Source organism: Aethalodelphis obliquidens, unplaced genomic scaffold, assembly GCF_003676395.1.
Source record: "Aethalodelphis obliquidens isolate GAN/ISIS:26980383/991018 unplaced genomic scaffold, ASM367639v1 scaffold113, whole genome shotgun sequence".
NCBI lineage: Eukaryota > Metazoa > Chordata > Mammalia > Artiodactyla > Delphinidae > Aethalodelphis > Aethalodelphis obliquidens.
Window position 1 is genome coordinate 1,700,625 of NW_020838057.1, and position 20,800 is coordinate 1,721,424.

The window sequence follows — 20,800 nt, forward strand, 5'->3', positions numbered from 1 at the left end:
CCTGGTGGTGCAGTGGTTGAGAGTCCGCCTGCCGATGAAGGGGTCACGGGTTCGTGCCCCGGCCCGGGAAGATCCCACATGCCGCGGAGCGGCTGGGCCCGTGAGCCATGGCTGCTGAGCCTGCGCGTCCGGAGCCTGTGCTCCGCAATGGGAGAGGCCACAACAATGAGAGGCCCGCGTACCGCAAAAACAACAACAATAAAAACAAAAAGGGAATCCTGTTTAGCTCTGATAAATGGGAAACAGAAACCCAGAGTCACTTGAGTCGATGGCAGGTCAACCTGAAAAGGCAGCAATAAAATCCAAAGGATGGGGCTTCCCTGGTGGCGCAGTGGTTGAGAGTCCGCCTGCCGACGCAGGGGACACGGGTTCGTGCCCCGGTCTGGGAAGATCCCACATGCCGCGGAGCGGCTGGGCCCGTGAGCCATGGCCTCTGAGCCTGCGCGTCCGGAGCCTGTGCTCCGCAACAGGAGAGGCCACAACAGTGAGAGGCGCGCGTACCAAAAATAACAAACAAAACAACAACAACAACAACAAAAAACTCCAAAGGGTGAGGTTAAGTGCCAGCGAGCTCATGCTGCTGCTCAGGGACGGGGCTCCCTCTGTTGAAAATGGGAAATTAGCAATAGTGGGGGTGGGGGGAGGTGTTCAGTACTGAACCCGGATTTTCACTACATAATCAGGGAGGACACAGAATAAAGGAATGGCTTCCTCGGGGTGTCTCTCAGTGTCCCTGGTGAAGTGTCCGTGAGCCTTCAGAAACAGGGTTTCTCAGCCTCTGTTCAACTGACATTTAGATCCAGGCAATTCTTTGTTGAGAAGGGGAGGGAGTACGTATGTCCTGTGCAGCATAAAGATGTGTAGAAGCGTTCCAGGTCTCCATTCAATAGATGCCTGTAGCATCTACATCCCAGTTGGGACAACCCAAATGTCTCCAGACATTGTCATGTGTCCTCTGGGGGACAACATCATCCTTGAATGAGAACCACTGGCTTACAAGGATATAAATAGGGTGACGGGAAAAAGCGACTGTGACAGGGGAGGGGCCTCCAAGAGATTTCGTGATCAGGAAACAGCTGGTGAGGAGGTGGTGACTGTGCTGAGAAGGGGTAGCCATGTGAAAAGCCCAAGCACACCCACACCCACCAGGCATAGAGAACAGCAACTGCAGAGGCCCGAGGCAAGTACGTTAAGTACGTGCACAGGAAATAGCAAGACACCAGCGTGATCAGAGCAGAGTGAGCTCAGGGAAAGCATGGGGAGGAGAGTGAAGGGTCAGCAGGGCCAGATAGTGGACCTTCTTATTTTTAAAATTTTGTTATAAAATATCTAAATATGTCAAACGTTTCCTAATTTTGTATAACCTCTTCTCATTAACACAGAATACAATCCCAATTCTCTAAAAACAGGCATGTCTTACCCTATGCCCTGGATTTACAGCTTTCCTTTCCCTCAAACTGAGAGGTCTAAAGTGATTATCCTCAGGCTGCTGTTTCTCCACCTTGGCTCTCTTGCCCTTGTGGGCTGGATCAACCTTTGTTGAATGGGGCTGTCTTGTCCATCCTCAGGTAGTAAGCAGCATCTCTGGACTCTAACCTGCTAGATGCCAGGACCACCCACACCCCAGGTGTGACAGTCAAATGTGGCTGCAGACTTCCAAATGTCTCCTGGGGACAAAACCAAGTACTGAGAAGCATAACTGTCTCAGCTTCACTCTCTTGGATCTTGGCCAGGACTCAGGGAACAAGAGACAATCATGAAGGCACAGGAGAACAGAAAAGCCCCATAACCGAGATCCTGTGGTTTAGAACAATACCTGTTGGCACTGAAGGCAAAAACCTCCCGAGGCCCCACCTGCCTCACCCTCTTCCTGGAGACCATCCCATCACTCACAGCCCTGTGGACTGGGTTGCAGGGGATACATGAGCCAACCAGTCCCACCCAGTCAGCTCCCTGTCTGGAATGTGAAACAAGAACCTCAGAGGCCAGTCTGTGCTGGGCACTGGGGTAGAGGCTCAGGGAAGTATGGGCTCAGGTGGCCACTCCTGCACTGCCTCCATCCCTGGAGCCCAGCAGCAGAGAAAGAAAAAAAGAGAAACAATATAAGTATGCAAAAAAGTAGAAACAAGGTATCTTGGGGCCCCAGAGAGCAGGGACTGGGGTAGCCACTCCTGTCACAAACTTGCTGAAGCACAAAAGCCATTTTGAAAAGACAGAGACGTGAACAAAGCCAGAGGGAAAACCAGGACAGGAGATCCAGAAGTCAGGGCATAATCCTGGTGGTTCCCAGTTCCTACATCAGTCCATCATATGGCCCAACAAGAAATTCTGCCTTTGGGCTCTGCAGAACACCCCTGTTTCCTTCCATCATTTTCTAGGAGCCAAAAAGGAACTTTATTCAAAGAGACACAGGGATAGCAGGCAGGAAGAGATGAATCTCAAAAATGACTGAAGTTGTGAGGAAAAGGGAGGAAGGGCTCCCGAGGCCGTCTTGACCAGCCAAGACAGAGCCAGAGTTTGGGATAAAGGAGGTGGCAGGTCCTCTGCACGGCAAAGTGGCAAGGCCTTACCCAGAGACACCAGAAGCCCACAGTTTTCCAGCATCACCTCCTGGTACAGGGTCCTCTGATCCAGGTCCAGCTGCCCCCACTCCTCCTGGGTAAAAGTCACAGCCACATCATCGAAGGTCACAGACACCTGGAATGTCAAACAGAGATAGTAGCATTAGCCTTGGCATGGTTGGATGGGATCAGAGCCCGTCTCTGCATCGCTGGTAAAGGTGCAGCAAGATCAAGGCCCTAATCACTGGGTACTTCCTCTGCACTGGGCTGAAGGGGAGGTGGACAATGCTTTGGACATAATACAATACAGCTATACTTTGGAGATATTGGGGGTTTGGTTCCAGACCACTCCAATAAAGCCAGTCACATGATTTTTTTGGTTTCCAGGAGCATATAAAAGTTATATTTACACTATACTGCAGTCTATTAAGTGTACGATAGCATTATGTCTAAAAAAATAATGTAGACACCTTAATTAAAAATTACTTTAGGGACCTCCCTGGTGGCGCAGTGGTTAAGAATCCACCTGCCAAAGCAGGGGACACAGGTTTGATCCCTGGTCTGGGAAGATCCCACATGCCGCGGAGCAACTAAGCCCATGTGCCACAACTACTGAGTCTGCACTCTAGAGCCTGAGAGCCACAACTACTGAAGCCCGCACACCTAGAGCCCATGCTCCACAACAAGAGAAGCCACCGCAGTGAGGAGCCCGCGCACTGCAACAAAGAGTAGCCCCCGCTTGCCACAACTAAAGAAAGCCCGTGCGCAGCAATGAACACCCAACGGAGCCAAAAAATTAAAAATTAAAAAAAAAAAGTACTTTATTGCCACCTACTGTATAGCACAGGGAACTCTACTCAATGCTCTGTGGTGACCTAAATGAGAAGGAAATCCAAAAAAGAGGGGATATATGTATACGTATAGCTGAATCACTTTGCTGTACAGTATAAACTAACACAATATTGTAAAGCAACTATACTCCAATAAAAATAAAATTTTAAAAAAGGAATAAACTGAAAAGCAAGAAGGAAAAAAAATTTTTTTAAGTACTTTATTGCTAAAAAATGCTACCCATCATCTTGAGCCTTCAGTGAGCTGTAATCTTTTTGTGGGTGGAGGGTCTGAACTATTGTGAGAACTACCAAAATGTGACACAGAGACACGAGGTAAGTGAATGCTGAAACGCTTGCTGGATGCAGGGTTGCCACAAAACTTCAATCGTAAAAACACAGTATCTATGAAGTACAATACAGCGAGGTACGCCTATAGTGTAAGAGAGAGGAGCCTACTACGCAGGAGCCATTGGAAAATGACACAAGTCAATGGAAATGACATTGGAACTTTGAGATGCAGACAGAAAGGACTCTAGGATGTCAGAGGACTGAGTAAGTGATGATAATATCAATAACGTTAACAACAGCAGTACCTGAGCTTCACTGGTCCTACTACCTGCTGGTCCCCATGCTGAGTGCTTTATGTTGTCTCAAAGCAACTAAGTCCCTAGCTCTTAAGCCATCGTTTTCACCAGTATCTCCTGATTAAACACACTCCATACAGAGTTTTCCTTGTTAATGTTACTTCCACCACCATATTCTATACATTCTCCTCAATATGAAATGTCCAGCAGATGCAGGACCACATCCCTATGTGACCAGAACCACTAAGTAAATATAAAAAATCCAGCCACTCCACTCTCAGATGAACAGCCCCACCAATGCAGATCTATCATTTAAATGCTCCAAGACATCGCCTCATGGTTTTTCACCTGCACTTTCAGTGCTCACATCTCTCTGCTTTCTAGCTTCATCCTAACAGCTTTCTTGAGTTAATATTTCAATTAAAGACCCAGAAATTCCTAATAAATTGACTGGTTCATACCTAGGAACCCTGCAATATTACTCATTTCTGGTACTGGATAAACTCATATTACTGGGCACATTTTGGCAGGTAGGTAAGGATAGAAAAATTAACTAGGGCTTCAACATTGACTACCAGATGATATACGTTTAATTAATCAAAACTCTCTGGCAAGTAATCCTACAGCATCCTCTATGATTGTTTAAGGGCGCACATATGGATGGCTTTCTCTGGTTGGTTTTAAGTTGGAAGTGGGGACAAGGATTAGGGAAAGGGTCAATTATTAATCAAGTCCTGGCCATTTGGGGCCGAAGTTACATAAGTCACTGTTTCTCTTCCTGGACTGTCTCTAGAGATAGGAATCTGGCTTCTGGCAAGTCTTAGGCCGGGCTAGACTCCTGGGTTGTTGATTGTAGATAAGGGACCGGATTACGGGTCAGGTTGTTTGTCAAAGTTCTATTTTTATACGCGGTCTATTTTCCATTTGCATATTCAGTCTCGCATGTTCTAAGACTGGAAATAAAGTCAGTGACGAGCCAGCTCCACTGGTCGTACACAAACACAACTGCAAAGAGAAATCTAGCGCCTCTCTTGACTTCCACCCTGCTCAGGAGCCCTCTCCGAACCAGAAGAGAAGCAGCAAGGCCAGAAACATGGTCCACTCACCCGCGTCGGGTCCATCCACGCCGACGCCATCATGGGACCCTGAGGCGAGAGCGGGGCCCGTAGAGGCGGCGACAGAGGCGGGTACCGCGGGCTCAGCCGACCACCACCCGTTCCCTGCCCTGGGCTGGGTGGCCGATAGAGCGGAGGCTCACCGCTCGCTCAAATGCGCGGAGGGGAGCCCTAGCCTCCTTTCTGCTCATTTGCGAAGAGCCGCACTAGAAGCGGCCACTGAACTGCTATCCCCTCCCCACAGCTGGCGTGGACGGAACAGTCGCGCGCTAATGACATCTACAGCCAATGGGGTCGGAAGTCCCTCCCCTGCGCAGGAAATACCCCCGCCCTGGGCCGTCATTGGTCCAGCGCCTGCTACAGACGCGCGGTGCATCGCCTTCTGGGTAATGTAGTTTTTTCTTAACAAACAACGGGCCTCGGAGCGCGTTCCAGAGCCGTTATTCCTCCATGTAAATGACTTAGGAGGCCCAGGGGTACTTCCCTGGCAGTCCAGTGATTAGGACTCCGCGCTTCCACTGCCCGGGACCTGGGTTCGATCCCTGGTGGGGGAATTAAGATCCCACAAGCTGCAAGGCACGGCAAAAAGAAAAAAGACTTAAGAGACCCAGAGCCCTGAAACAGACCCGCCTCTTCACAGGGGACACAACTTTGGGGAACCAAGGAGCACTGAAGGTGCAGGTGAAAAAACTATGAGCCAATGTCTTGGAGCATTTTTTTTTTTTTTTTTTTGGTTGCACACAGTGAAAGCGCGGAGTTTCAACCACTGGCCCGCCAGGGAATTCCCTTGGAGCATTTAAATGATGGATCTGCAATGGTAGGGCTGTTCATCTTAGAGTGGAGTGGCTGAATAGCTTGTATTTACTTAGTGGTTCTGGTCATATAGGAATGTGGTCCTGCATCTGCTGGACATTTCACATTGAGGAGAATGTATAGGATATGGTGGTGGAAGTAACATTAACAGGGTAAACTCTAAGTGGAGTGTTTTTAGTCAGGAGACACAGTGGTGAAAAAGATGCCCAAAATGATCAGAAAACATGTTTGAGCTCCTCGCTGAGTAGTCTGGATGTTTACTCTGGTGCAGTCAAGCTTATTGTAAATGAAGGGAGCAGCTGCCACAAAAAACTGCAACAGGAGGATGTAGGGGAATGTTGGAAGAAAACTCCCAAAATTGCTGCAAGCAGAGCACATGATTTCAGAAGAGGTTGAAGATACATTTATTATCAGGGATGATTTATCCTGACGCAATAATATGACAACACCGCGTAAGTGCTAGTGAATTCATTTGAGAATTGGATGGCATTGATGTGCAGTGAAACATTTTATCTTGAAGATGGCACCATGTTGGATGTCAGTATAAAGAGAATGGACCTCTGGATTGATTAGTGTACTGTTTTACAAATGACATACTCCTGAAAATATTGGGAAAGTGAGTTGAGTCTAGGAGCCACTGGGATAGGTGGTAGGTTATGCACCACCAGGGTGGTTATTTGCATAAAGTAGTAACTTGTTTTCAAGAAGAGTCGTTAAGTCACAAAACCTGCGGCCCAGGAAGGGCATCATTTTGGGCTGCTCTCATGGGAAACAGTTTCTACAGAAATAAAGATTCTAGGGACTTCCCTGGTAAGACTCTGTGCTGCCACTGCAGGGGGCGTAGGTTCAATCCCTGGTCGGGGAACTAAGATCCCGCATGCTGTGTGGTGCGACCAAAAATAAATAAATAAATAAATAAAATAAAGATTCTACTCAATCACACACCAACTCATGCAACTATAAAGACCTGGTACAAAATGATTCAGCTTTTATTAATTAGCAAGATGCATCGTAAAAGAGAAGAAACAAAAGACAGTAGATACCAGAGCCAAGGGGGCTCCATGAGCAATCACAAAGGATTAGGGGTATACAGGGCTCAGGAAACCATTTGAGCAGATGGGGGAAGCACCCTCCGAGAGTGGGCCCGGACCCATGGGTGCTCCAAGATCTGGACCAAGGGCAACCGCTCCGAGGGCTGGTATCTGAGAAGCTTGGAGATCAAGTCCTGAGCCCCCAAAGGCATTGATGGGGGAAACCTTACATCTACCTGATGAGGCCACAGAAGAAAGGGAAGTATGGTTAATTTCCTTGGTCCATTCAAGGCACTGTTCGGGATCTTAGCAGACAATCTTTGTGTGTGCCCTGGGCTACGCAGGCCCACCAGCCCCCACTGACTAGCTCCCACATGAATGCCCAGAGTGTGGCCTTCCCACCTGGAGGATGCGTCTGTAGGTCTCATTATGGGAGGGGCTCTCAAAGGGCGGATTTCCCACCAGCAGCTCGTAGCAGAGCACTCCAATGCACCATAGATCCACCTTCTCATTGTATGTTCTCCCCTCAATCATTTCTGGGGGCAAGTAGTCCAGTGTCCCACACATTGTCCTTCTCCTAGAGGGCAGAGAAAGGAGCACTAAGCAGAGGATCAGTATAAGGGAAACTCCTTCCCCAGCTTTCAATGAGACAGGAGACCCTAGGAAATCCTGGCAGCCCTCTCCCAGGCACAGGAATTTGGAAACACCAAATTTCAATACAGATCAAGGTTTGAAGAAGGCAAGTACTGGGATCCACCAACTCCATATTTTAGAACATTTTTTTTTTTTTGGAGGTGCTGCACGTCATGCAGGATCTTAGTTCTCCAACCAGGGATCAAACCCGTGCCCCCCTGCAGTGGAAGCACAGAGTCTTAACCACTGGACCACCAGGGAAGTCTCTCCATATTTTAGAATTCTTCATACAATTATTTAGCTCACGATCCAGGATATTTTCACAAGGAAGATTTGGAACAAACTGATGGTACACCAAGAGGGACGAAGTAAATTAATTATGGTTTATTCATACAGTAAAATTCCTGGAATTATGGAGCAATGGTTCTTAATTTATTTACATGGAAAGTTATTGGTAAAGTTATATGTTAACAGAGATTAATCTCTGTTAAATGGTTGAACCACATTCTTTCAGTCTACAAATACACATTAAATATAGGCATTTGAAAAAGGTAGTATTTAAATACAAACCTAGGCTTGTATCTGGATCTTACGTGTGAAATAAATCAAACTGGATCATTCTTAACCGGCACCCAGGGTGCCACCACCTGACCTACCTTAGAGAGGGGGTGTGCACAGACCAGCCAAAGTCTGCAATCTTCACCTCACCCCTGAACCCCAGCAGCAGGTTCTCTGGCTTAATATCCCTATGAATCACCTTCTTTTCATGGCAGTAGGTCAGAGCATCTGCCAACTCCTCCATTACCTGTGTGAGCAAAGAAAAAGCAGTCTGGAAATGGAGCTGGCCATGGGATGATTATTGCTGTGATTTCCCATCTGGAGCCCCCCAAAAATCTCTTGCTTCCTATTTCAAAGTCAGTTCCACTCATTTATTCAGTGAACTGCCATAGAGTCTTTCATGTTTCTTTCCATAAGGTAGCACACTTAGATTCTGTTGCTTACAACCAAAGAATCCAAACTTACACACACAATTTATTAATATTCTGGGGGTAATTAGGGTATCCAAATGTGAAGTTGTAGGATATAAGAGTCATTATATAAAATTTATAGACTGAAATTCAGAAATAAAGAAAAAAGCAATCTGGATACTCATGACCACCACAAGCAGTGACCCCCATCAGCCCATAGGAAACTCATGAACCCAAGCCCTCAGCCTCCCACCTCACCGTGGCTGTACGCTGTTCATCTAATGTGTGGCTCTTTTGCAGCTCCTTGTAGAGCTCACCCCTTGGAGCATATTCTAGAATCAGGTACATCCGGCGTGCATCATGGAAGTAGTTGTACAGGCGTAGGATATTGGGGTGTCTGCGCAACAGAAGGAGGAAGTGTCAAGACTCCTCCCTGAGGCCCAATTCATGATGCTATTACAAGTGACTGGTCACCCAAGGGGCAAATTGTGCTGGGACCAGAATAGTAACAGCATGATCTGGAAGTTTGTGAGGGGAAAATGAAACAGGCATCAAGATTCTGATGTCTGACACAGGGAGCTTTACATGGTGTAACTGGAATGAACTGCAGAGAAAAAAATCTTCATAAAGCAATTATACTCCAATAAGGATGTTAAAAAAAAAAATCTTCAAGGTGAAAGCAAAGGGCCTATTTGGGGGTAGTATTGGGGGAAATGATGAGTTCAGATGTCGGAGATGGAAGAGGAAACAGGAACAAGTGAAAAAAAGAACCTGTAACAGGAATCTCATACAGAGACTGTCCTTACTGTAGATGTGCCTGGATTTCAATTTCTCTGCGCAGCTGGTGTTCCAGTCCTTCCTTCTCTATCTGGGACTTGAAGAGGACTTTCAGGGCCACAATGAAATGGCTTTCCTTGAGCCGAGCCAGGTACACATTCCCAAATTTTCCCTTGCCGAGAGGACGCCCGATTTCAAAATCATCAATTGTGAGGCGCCGCCTGATAGGAGAGAAGGAAAAGAGTCTCCGTTTCGGAGGTGGGTGGAGAGTCAGGGAAACTTCATGCTCGCCTTCCTCTTTCACTTTACCCTCCCTGGGCCCCTTTCCCTTCTCAAGGGCCCTGTCAGGGTGTTTGGTCAATAACTGTCAGTCCCATGAGGCAACCTTCACACGTGGAGCTTGCTCTTCATCCCTCGGTCCCACTCCCCTTCCTTTTTCAGATACAAAACAAAAGCGCTCACATGGTTGGGATGCTGGGCATCGTTTGACCTGCTACAGCTACGGAAAAAAGAAAAGAGACGTCAACACTTTCTTCTGTGCACACCCACCCCCAACAACTGACAGCAGGCCTTTCTTCTAAACCCTCTTTCTCTGGTCCTGGTACTTATCCCTTTCACCTGCGGGCTGCGCACTGCCCGACTTCATCAGTTTTCGGGAGGCTCACTAGACAAGATGGTGGTGAGGAGGACGCCTTCCTGAGCCCTGAGGAGCTGGGTGTCCAGGAAGGAGGTAACCCTCAGGCTGAGGCTCTTCCAGTCCCGACCCGCTCCCACGCAGCCTCGGGGCAGTCACTGGGCGAGCACCGCCTGCGGGCTCCCCTGAGGCTCACCTGCGCACAGACCCACTACTCAATTAGATAAGATCCTGAACAACGCGGCCCAGGTCCTTTATACTAAGTGCTCTGGCCCCATTGGCTGAGCGGGTAGTTCCTGGTTGACTCCCACTGGTAGAAATGTCTGAGGCTTAGGCAGCGTGCCCAATAGAAGAGACAGGAATGAGAGCTCCCGCCCGTGGTTGCGGGGCGGGACTTAAGGCGCTGGGCCAATGAGAGGGCAGGGCGCGGAAGGCGGGAGCCGGGGCAGAAAGACACGAGAGGAGGGAGCGCCAGAAACCGGAAGGGGAGAGAGGGTGGAGGGGTGTGGAGAGTCTGTAATGCAAGAAGCCTGAATGAATGAGCAAACATATAAATCCGTGACTGAGTGACTGCTTTAACGAACTCAGTGACGTGACGGAGGTGTGACTGAATATAAACCAACCGTAGGAAGCTGCCGGGGTACGTTATGCAGTTGGCAAACTCCAGAACCACGTGCAGCCCAACTGGCCCCAGCTTGAAGGACGTGTCCTATTCAGGCCGCTCCCCAGGGTCCTCCTCAGTCACTCGCTTATGTGAGGGTCACCACTGTGGAGCTCCCCGAAATTTGTGCCTCTGTCCCCCAGTATCCTGTGGCTTGTGTGCCCTCCCCCAATACACCTGCCTCCCCCAGCCCAGGACTGCCCGGGCCACTTGAAGTGGGGGCACGGACCACAGCTGCATTCAGCCCTCCTGTCTCATGTACTTACTACAGCACAGCTGATCCTTGAACAAGCGGGATGGGGCGGGGGTGGTATTTAAGGGTGCTGACCTTCAGCATATAACTTATGGTTGGCCCTCAGTGTTACCACCAGGGTTCTTGGACTCCCTAATCAATAGAAATTGATATGAGGCCTGAGGAGAAATTCAGGTAAGGCTTTATTGGGACTCCTGCAGCAGGAGGGAGAAAACAAGTAGCAGGTTCGCTGGCTCGCTCCCTGAAGCGGGGCAGGCTGGGCCCTTAACCGAGGTGAGCCCAGGGGTGGGGCTGGAGGGGTGGCTTAGGTAATCTGCCCACCTCCTTGGTGGTGCTGTGTGCAGGGGGCATGCACGGTACCGTTTTTGCTCCCAGTACCTTGTTTTTGCTCCTGGTACCCTGCTTCTGTTCCCAGCTCCTCAGAAGTGACAGTTGGGTTTTTGGTCTTTTTGTATCTTGTTGCTCATAATTTGCCCCAATTGCACATGCACGCAGTTATTTTTAGTCCCTTATAGTTTCTTTGTATTTTGTTGCTGGAGGAGATGTTTGTCCAGGTGCAAGCACTGCAGCAAATGGTCCCACGTCCCAGCTTGTCTTATCAGTATTTGAGATTCCTCCATATCTGCGGGTCTGCATCCAGGGAGGGGTTCAAACAACCCCAAGTGGTGCAGTGCTATAGCATTTACTATTGAAAAAATCCTGCCTTAAGTGGACCTAGGCAGTTCAACCCCTTTTGTTCAAGGGTCAAGTGTATTTGTTGGACCCAGTAATCAGTTTGCATTCTGGGTCTCAAATAGTAAAACCATCCCCCATATTTATTTGTTTGGCATACACAGAAATTTCAAAAACATTTGCAATTGAATTCTTTTAGACAGGTAATAGTGTGAATTGGTGGGGAAATTTAAAAAGGAAAAAATCTCCAACTCAGAAAAACCTCTCCGAAAAGATAGTAGAGAAATAAAATAGTTTAATATTGTATAAGCATTAAACCAGAATGTGATGCACAGCACAGTTGCTAAGAGATTGCAAAGAATAAAACTCACCCTTTCATATAGCCAAACAGACACAACCCATTACATACATTTTCAAACAATAATTAGTTCTCAAGTATTGACAGCACCATTTGTTACACATAGTTCATCCTAAATTTACCTGGTAATTGGGGTGACTATCTGCTGTTACATTGGCTTTCTAGAAGGGAAAACTAACTTCTCAATTCTTTATGACAGAGGTAGTTTTGCTACTTGGAGCAAGGTGCCTGTCAAAGTTAGGCTCCTACCCTCCCACAGAAGCTGGGATGTAGGGATGCTATCTCCTTTGATGTCTTCATTTCAAAGAGATGGATTCCTAGGTCTTTGAGAAAGACATTCCTGGGTTCGGAGTGTATTGGGGTGTTTGCAGAAAAGCAAGGCTAGTGTGGCTTAGAGCTGCATCTTCAGGGGTTAGAGTGGTATGAGGTAAGTTGGAGAGATAAAGGGAGGCAAATTGTGTAGAACTTTGTCAGCCATAGTAACGAGGTTCTAATATGCACCTGAACGTGTTCTAAAATGTACCTGTGGGGGACTTCCCTGGTGATCCAGTGGTTAGGACTCTACACTTTCATTGCTGAGGGCCTGGGTTCAATCCCTGGCTGGGGAACTAAGATCCCACAAGCCGTGCAGTGTGGCAAAAAGAAAGAAAAAAATAAGGACTTGCCCTTGACCAGCTCCAGGAAGACCACTTCTGAGTCCTTGGAATATCTTGACTAGTGAGAGTGATTTTTATGCTTACGCCTGTAGGTCCCACTGTATCATTATGACCAGATAATTTATGCTAACAATGTGACTCATGATGAAGGGTGGGCTTTGTATTGCCTGAGGCAGCACTACATCTTTGCCTTCTGCGGATCCTGAGTATCCATGGTAGGTTACTTAGGCGCTGCGAGCCTCAGTAAAGGAATCTGTGGACTCTGAAGCTTGGGTGACCTTCCTTTGTTGGCGATAACTGAACATGTTGTCACACATCTTTGCTGAAATTTGAGTCCCTGTGAACTGCACAGGGAGGGATCACCTGGAAGGGGTGCTTGGTTTCTCCCGGACTTTATTACACGTGCCTTCTCCGTTTGGTGATCTTGGTCTGTGTCTTTTTGTTGTAATAAATTGTCATCATGAGTATCACAGCTCTTCTGAGTCTAGTGAATCCTCCGAGCAAACCACCAAGCCTGAAGGTGGTCTTAGGCAGCAAAGAACCATGAAAGTTTCCCTGAAAAAGAAAAGTTATGACCTAGGTGGGTATTCTGGTAAAGGCTTCCCTAGGGAAGTGCTATTTGAGGTGAGATGTGAAGGATAAGCACTCACTCACTAGCCAAAGTGGGTAAGGAAGAGCCCTACAGAAGGGGAGAAAATGAAAAGAAACGGAAACAGGAAGTGGAGAAAGAAGAGCAGTCAGACACGTGCAAGAGAAAAGGCAGTAAATTAGGCACATCCCTTACCAGGTAAGACCCCATGGACGGGCTATGTTAAGGATTCGGTTTTTATCCCAAGAGTTAAGGAAAGTCATGAAACATTTTAACGGTGTGTGTGTTGGGCAGGTAGCAGGGAGTGAGATGCATCATCTAATCTGAGTTTCATCTCTGGTTACACTGTGGAGAATGGATTGAAGAGGAAACGGGTAAAAACAAGACCTAATTACTAAACAGAATTAGAGGTGATAAATGATGGTATTATCGTCTAGGAAGGAAGTGGTGGATTACAGAGAAGAGGATAGACTTGAGAGGCATTAAAGAGGCAAAACTGGCAACTTTGCATGTGGGGGATGAGGAAACAGAGGTAACCAGGCTGAGTAAGGGATTTTTTTGTTTTGGCCGTGCTGCGTGGCATGTGGAATCTTAGTTCCTCAACCAGGGATCAAACCTGTGCCCTCTGCAGTGGAAACCTGGAGTCTTAACTACTGGCCCGCCAGGGAAGTCCCCTGGGATTTCTATCCTTGGTAACCAAACAGTGCCATGTAGTGTAGAGGCAAGACTAAAAGTGGATCAGGGGCTTCCCTGGTGACGCAGTGGTTAAGAATCCGCTTGCCAATGCAGGGGACACGGGTTCGAGCCCTGGTCTGGGAAGATCCCACATGCCACCGAGCAACTAAGCCCGTGTGCCACAACTACTGAGCCTGCGCTCTAGAGTCCACGAGCCACAACTACTGAAGCCCGCATGCCTAGAGCCCATGCTCCACAGCAAGAGAAGCCACCGCAATGAGAAGCCCGTGCACTGCAATGAAGAGTAGCCCCCATTCACTGCAACTAGAGAAAGCCTACGCGCAGCAACAAAGACCCAACGCAGCCAAAAATAAATTTTAAAAACTTAATATTTGATTTAAAAATAAAAAAAATAAAGACATGGCCTTATCTCATTCTTAAAAAAAAATAAAAGTAGATCAGAATCAGGGAGAAGTGGAAGCCACTTTAGGAATCTTTAAAAAGTCAAGTGGAGAATGAGACATCTTTGAAACATCCAAGTGGGGACAGTAAGAAGAAAATCAGGGGTTCAGGTCTAGAGCTCCAATAAGTCAGGACTGGGAAAATAAATTTCAATTTGTTCAAAGTAAAGAAGATAACTGAAGCCAAGGGTGCAGATGAAGCCTTGGGAGAGACCAGAGTGAGAAAAAGGCCTATGAAAAGTATTTAGAAATTTCAAAACTGAATGGGTGACTAGAAGTGGATGAGTTAGCAAGTTAGAAAAAAAGAAAGAGGGAGAGAGAAACCCAGGAGAGTGATGTTACAGAACCAAAGAAAAAGAGTATTTCAAGAATGGAGTGGTCAACGGGATCAAGTTCAGTCTCAAGAAAGACAAGGGCTTAAATTTTTTTTCTTCTTTTCTTCTTTTCGGTATGCGGGCCTCTCACTGTTTCGGTATGTGGCCTCTCCCATTGCGGAGCACAGGCTCCGGACGCGCAGGCTCAGCAGCCATGGCTCACGAGCTTAGCTGTTCCGTGGCATGTGGGATCTTCCCGGACCGGGACACGAACCTGCGTCCCCTGCATGAGCAGGCGGACTCTCAACCATCGCGCCACCAGGGAAGCCCCAAGGGCTTACATTTTATAAACATGGGAGTCACCACCAACCTTGCCCAGAGTGGTGTAGAGGGTGGGACTGTACCAAGGAGGTTCACAAGGTAGGGAGGCTTGGGAAGTGGAGAAAAATAGAAGAGGAGGTAATGGTGAAGTGCAATAATCGCAAGGAAAGGAAAATAGGTCCAAGGGGACTCCTCAGTTAAAGGGAGAGGGAGGAATAAAGAAGTGAGATGTGGGATAGAGAGTGGTGCCTGACACTCAAGGCCATGTGGGAGGACAAATCAGAGTGTGAAGGACAAAAGAACATGCAGATGAGAAGGAGGCTTTAGGCAGCTGAGATCACAGGCACAGCAAACATTGGGCAGACTACGACGGGGAATATGTTGACGATTGCTTAAGTGATTTCAGGTTTCAAGGAGAGAGAAAGTGAGGAGAGCACATCAAATGTGTATGAAGATTTATATCTAAAATCAAGAGCATGAAATGGAACTAGAATGAGCAATAATAAGCAGAAAGGTTGAAAGACCACGTGGCTACAGATGCCATAAGGGACAAGGGAGGAAAGTGATGAGGATGCCTGTTAACCAGGAGGTGAACAAGAAAACAAATGATGTAGCAGGACTCGGGAGACAGCACACAGAAGGCGTTTCTTCCTTCACGTCTCAGAAAGTAGGAATCATACAGGGAGACTATCTGAAGTTGTCATTAATGAATTTGTGGCCCCCAGTTAGCCACACTTGGTCATTGTCTGAAGTGTGTGACTTTGCGAAGGGAATCTGGAACCATCTTTCTAAAAGACAAACACCTGGGGGTGGAGGTAAGTGGCATCTTACTAACACCTTGGCCTGTCAAATACCTGCTTTCTATTTGTTCACCTGGACAGCCTCTCCTTGGCATTGTTCTTTCCTCTGTCCATGACTCTCCACACTGTTCCAATTTAAAGATTGCATCTGGCTGGGTGCACTGACACCCTGGTTTCTGGAAATGCCTGATTTGCTCTGTTATATTCCTAGTATTTATCCTCTCATTAACGCTTTCAGGCAGTTTTAAAATGTAGGATTCAGTATCCTGATATGAGGCCAACAGATGATTGCCGTTGAAGAAATACAGTTCTGTAAGATGAGGTCACGCCATGCTCCACAGGGTCACATGGGGACGCACTAGTGTGGAGTCAGAGGCAAAAGGATGGACGCGGAAGTGTAGGCAAAGACTGTGTTGTCATTTTCATTGGGAGCAGTGGGCCAGGGGAAGCAAGCAGGCTAAGTAGGTTTAGGATTAGCTAGCTGGGATAATTTCAGCACAGTTCAGAGTGCAGGGGCTGTCCTTAGTTTCCTGGGATCTAGGGAAGGGTCTTGAAGCATGAGAACTTGATAAAGGCAGTAGTAGTGGGGTCTGGACTCTGGAATGGCTGGTTTGCATTTAAAAGGCACACCCAGTGGGGAAAATTATCTGGAGGAATCGGCTAGCTCTAGGAGGAGCAGTCTCTACAGGATCAGCAAGGTCCCAAATGTTAGAACTTCAGAATAAAAGCACATACTTTAACACATGGATATCCAAAACAAAGGGAAGGAGGGGTGGCCAGGAATTTTCTAAAGTCTTCCAGCAGGTAAGAACCAGGTCAGGAAGTACCAACAGGAAGTCAGACCACAGGGCCCATGGCACTGACACTGCTCTGAGGGAGGCAAAGTTGCCCATCTACCATTTAACCGTGAGGTGTGTAACCTACCTGTGAGCAGATTACAAATCTTTAACCCTCAACTCTCAAGGATGACATCATTGAGCATTCCAGAGCCGCACCCCCCCCCCCATCCCACTGAGACAGGAAAGGTCATCTGCAGGCCACAGTGTGAGTACAAAGGGGAGAGGCACATACTCCCAGAGACCAGATTCCTGTAGGGGTCCAGCACCATGTCTCCAGCAAGGGCCCTCCCCGCTGGAGCCACCAGCTCCCACTCTCTCCAAGTGAAACTCACACATAGATCATGAAGGCGACTAAGCCTGAAACGAAGTCTTTAATTAAATCTTGTCAGGTGCACTGAATGATGCACATATTCCTTATTTCTCTCTTTGTTGAAGACAGAGGCAAACAGCATCAATAGCAGGAACAAAGAGACAAGAAATTGTTGACTTACGTGCTATAGGAACACACAGCATTGATCTGGCATTTACATCTTTATAGATAAGGGTAAGCAAGCAGTGGGTGTATTTGCAAGTCAGACCACTTGAAGCCATGTATCTGTATATATATACACACACAGAAATACATATATATTAGGTCTATACACATTTATATACATATATATGGCCTCAAGTGGTGTACATACATACACATACATATACATACATATATTAATATTGGGAAGAGATAAGGAACTTTGTCACCAGACTGCTTCTGTACTTTGTCATCACTAAATTAAATCCTGGCTAGTTTGTTAAGTTCTACTTTGGCTTACTGATTTTTTTTTTACAACAATTTCACCTCAGAGTTATGACTCACTTTTTGTTGTAGGAAACTGTATTTGCTTAATGTTTGTTACAGAAGTCTGAATTAATCGGCATCTTAGTACCATTTAAGTCACTATGAAGACGTAGCACAGCAGGCCTGAGACTGCTATTCTCTTGAGCTTGCAAGGTTCACCTCTGCAAGGGCTGGGGTTTGGGACCTTAGATTTTGGGAGATTTCCCATCATTCCCACAAATGACGAGTGGCTCAGTGTGCCCAAGTTTTTTGTTTAACTGTGTGGCTTAACGCCAAAGATCTATCTATCCTTCTAGAGGTCTAGAATTTGGTATGTGCTAGAGTGTCCCCAAGAAACCCCGGGCACTGGGTCTCTAATTAGCTTCCCCAGTAGACATTTCAATCTATTGCTGTTAACTCCTTGATGGAGCTTAAATTAGGCCCGTCCTGTGTGACTTCCCTGAGACAGGACCACTGCAGATTGTCCCTGGTTTTCTCTGGACTTCAGTCCTTGTGCCTTTTCCCTTGGCTGAGTTTGCTTTGCACCGTTTTGGTGTAATAAAGCACAGCTGTTGACTGTAAAAATACGCAGAGTACTGTGAATCAGCAAATTACTGCAACTGAGGGTGGTCTTTGATGACCCAAAACAATCATTCATTATGACTATGATCTGGCCATAAAAGCTTGTGTAGATTTTCTTCAAGGTCAACATATGTTCTATACGGTGCCAACTATATACACAGCTTTGTGTAAACACTGTGAGGGAGCCAAACATTATAATATAAATCCCCTGCTGCATGTAGCCATTCACTAGAACACACATATACTGAGTGTCTACTGGGAAAAAAAGAACAGAATGGGACAGTGGCTGGATGTGGGTGATGATGAAAAAATGGCTGCAAAGTGTGTCTGGCTTGGGCAACAAGGCAGAAGACAGTAGGATTCACGGAGAATCCAGGCACCTTAAACACAACTCTGAACAATCTACAGGTCTCAGTTTTAAGATCTGTTCTCAGAAATTCTTGTGGATACCAGGCTTTTCATTTCTCCAGTTAATCTAGGATTTCTATCCCAACATCAAGATAAACCACCAGAGAACCATGACCTTGGACTATACAGTTTTGCCTGTTTTCTCAGAGTCCTTCTTTGGCATTATAAGCTAGGCAAAAATACAGAAGATGTATAAAAGAACCAAATGGAAATCAAACAACTGGAAAATTCAAAAACCAAAATGAAAACTCACTGGGTGAGCTCAATAGTAGATTATATACGAGACAGAAAGAAACCAGTGAGCCCAAAGGGAGATCAATGAAAGTTAATCAATGTGCGGAACAGAGAAAAACAGACTGGTGGAAACAAAAAGATGGGAGCCTGAGGGTCCTATGGAACAAGAATGTGAGAATTATCATTCACGTTACTGGAGTCCCTGAGAGGAGAAAAAGTGTGGGGTTGAAAAAATATTTGAAAAATAACTAAAAATCTCCCAAATTTGGCAAAGAGCATACACCACATGATTCAAAAAGCTGAGAAAACACCAAACAGGATAAACCCTAAAAATGCTATGCCAGGACACATCATAAACTGAATATTATAATAAAAAACACTTTGAAAGCACCTGACGGAAAGGATGCCTTTCAAATAGAGGAACAATGGGTTGAAAGGCAGGTTTCTCATCTGAAACCATGCTGGACAAAAGGAGATGGACAGAAGAAAAAACAGACATGTTTTCTTTTGTCCTAAAAGAACTGTGGACCCCAAGTCTTATGTCGCACAAAAATATCCTTCAGGAATGAAGTGAACATAAAGACATTTTTAGATGAAAAAAGAAAAAACATTTGTTAACAGCAGACATACCCTAGAAAATAGGCCACAGGAAATTTGCCAAACAGAATGGAAATGTTAACAGAAGACTTGGGACTTCAAGAATGGAGAAACAACAATGGAATGGTAAAAGTAGAGGTAAACAGACTATGCTTCTCACGAATTTTGTGGGGGGGGAAAAAAAAACTTAGTTGAGGCAAAAATTACAATATCCAATATAGTTCTCAGTATACAACGAGAAAATACAATTATATTAAGAATAGGGAATGTAGGTGAACCTAATGGAATCAAGGTTTCTATACATCAAAGTGCTAAAATGCTGGTAACAGTCTGTGATAAGTTATGTATACATAATACAATACGTAAAGAAAATTAAGATATATACTCAAAAACATTACAGACGTATCAAATGGAATTCTAAAAAATATTAAAATAACCCACAGGAAATGGGGTGGGGGAACCCAAATAATAAAAACTGGAAAACAAGAGGAATAATACAAAGGGAACACACACAAAAAAAAGATTAATAAAATGGTACAGTTAAGCTCTAACATATCAATAATTATTTTAAATTTAGATGATCTAAACCTACGAATTAAAAGTGGCATAATGGATTAAAAAAAAAAGTATGACCCCAACTACATGCTGTCACAAGAAACTTACTTCAAATATAATGATGTAGATGTTAAAAATAAAATTATGGAAAAATATAGACTACAAACATTAATAAAAAAATGCAGTAGTGGGCTTCCCTGGTGGCACAGTGGTTGAGAGTCCGCCTGCCGATGCAGGGGACACGGGTTCATGCCCCGGTCCGGGAAGATCCCACATGCCGCAAAGCGGCTGGGCCCGTGAGCCATGGCTGCTGAGCCTGCCCGTCTGGAGCCCGTGCTCTGCAACGGGAGAGGCCACAACAGTGAGAAGCTCGCGTACCACAAAAAAAATAAAATAAAAATAAAAATGCAGTAGTGACTATACTAATATCAGATAAAGTATGCTTCAAAGGCAAGAAAATGAACCCTTTTATTATGATTAAAGGGTCAATACACCAAGATGACATAGCAATCCTATATGTGTATGCACCAAACAACAGAACTTTGAAATACATGAAGCAGAAACTTACAGAACTTGTAAGGAATAGACAATTTCTCAATTATACTTCAGGACTTCATCATCCCTCTCTCTGCAACGGACAGAAATACTACACAGAAAGTCAGCAAGGATGTAAAAAATCTGAGCAATAACCCCAACCAAGAGGATTGTGCAGACATTTATAGAAACTTCACCCAGTGACAGCAGAATACACATTCGTTTCGAGAAGCCTTACAGAACAAGATATACCACACCCTGGATCATAAAACAAACTTCAACAAATTTAAACAAACCAAACATGAAACAAGTAATAAATCAGTAACAAAAGATACCAGAAAATGCTCCAAACAGTAGGAAATGGAACAATATACTTCTGAATAATACATGGGTGTCAGAGGAAGTCTCTAAGGGAATCAAGGGATATTTAGAACTGAATAAATTGTAATGAAAACTTGTGGGATAAGGCTGGAACAGTGCTGAAGGAACTTTATAATACTTAATGATCCATTAGAAAAGAAAAAA

The 20,800-nt window shown here is 45.8% G+C and overlaps 2 protein-coding genes across 2 annotated transcripts in view; both read right to left on the minus strand.

Annotated features, from left to right (window-relative positions):
- Positions 1 to 20,800, minus strand: part of LOC113615147 (uncharacterized) — a 71,752-nt gene that overhangs the window by 20,189 nt on the left and 30,763 nt on the right. Inside the window, exons 6-12 of the mRNA XM_027097218.1 lie at positions 9,345 to 9,536; positions 8,797 to 8,935; positions 8,227 to 8,375; positions 7,340 to 7,514; positions 6,493 to 6,505; positions 5,085 to 5,242; positions 2,571 to 2,697 (exon numbers count right to left, since the gene is read on the minus strand). Coding sequence (XP_026953019.1) covers positions 2,571 to 2,697; positions 5,085 to 5,242; positions 6,493 to 6,505; positions 7,340 to 7,514; positions 8,227 to 8,375; positions 8,797 to 8,935; positions 9,345 to 9,536 — 953 coding nt within the window. The remainder of the gene's footprint in view (positions 1 to 2,570; positions 2,698 to 5,084; positions 5,243 to 6,492; positions 6,506 to 7,339; positions 7,515 to 8,226; positions 8,376 to 8,796; positions 8,936 to 9,344; positions 9,537 to 20,800) is intronic.
- AURKC (aurora kinase C) lies at positions 6,873 to 10,177 on the minus strand. Its single transcript, XM_027097200.1, has 7 exons — positions 9,934 to 10,177; positions 9,778 to 9,814; positions 9,345 to 9,536; positions 8,797 to 8,935; positions 8,227 to 8,375; positions 7,340 to 7,514; positions 6,873 to 7,173 (listed from the first exon to the last, which is right to left on the minus strand). Exons 1-7 carry the CDS (start codon positions 9,959 to 9,961, stop codon positions 7,003 to 7,005), a joined length of 891 nt encoding a protein of 296 aa, XP_026953001.1. The 5' UTR covers positions 9,962 to 10,177; the 3' UTR covers positions 6,873 to 7,002.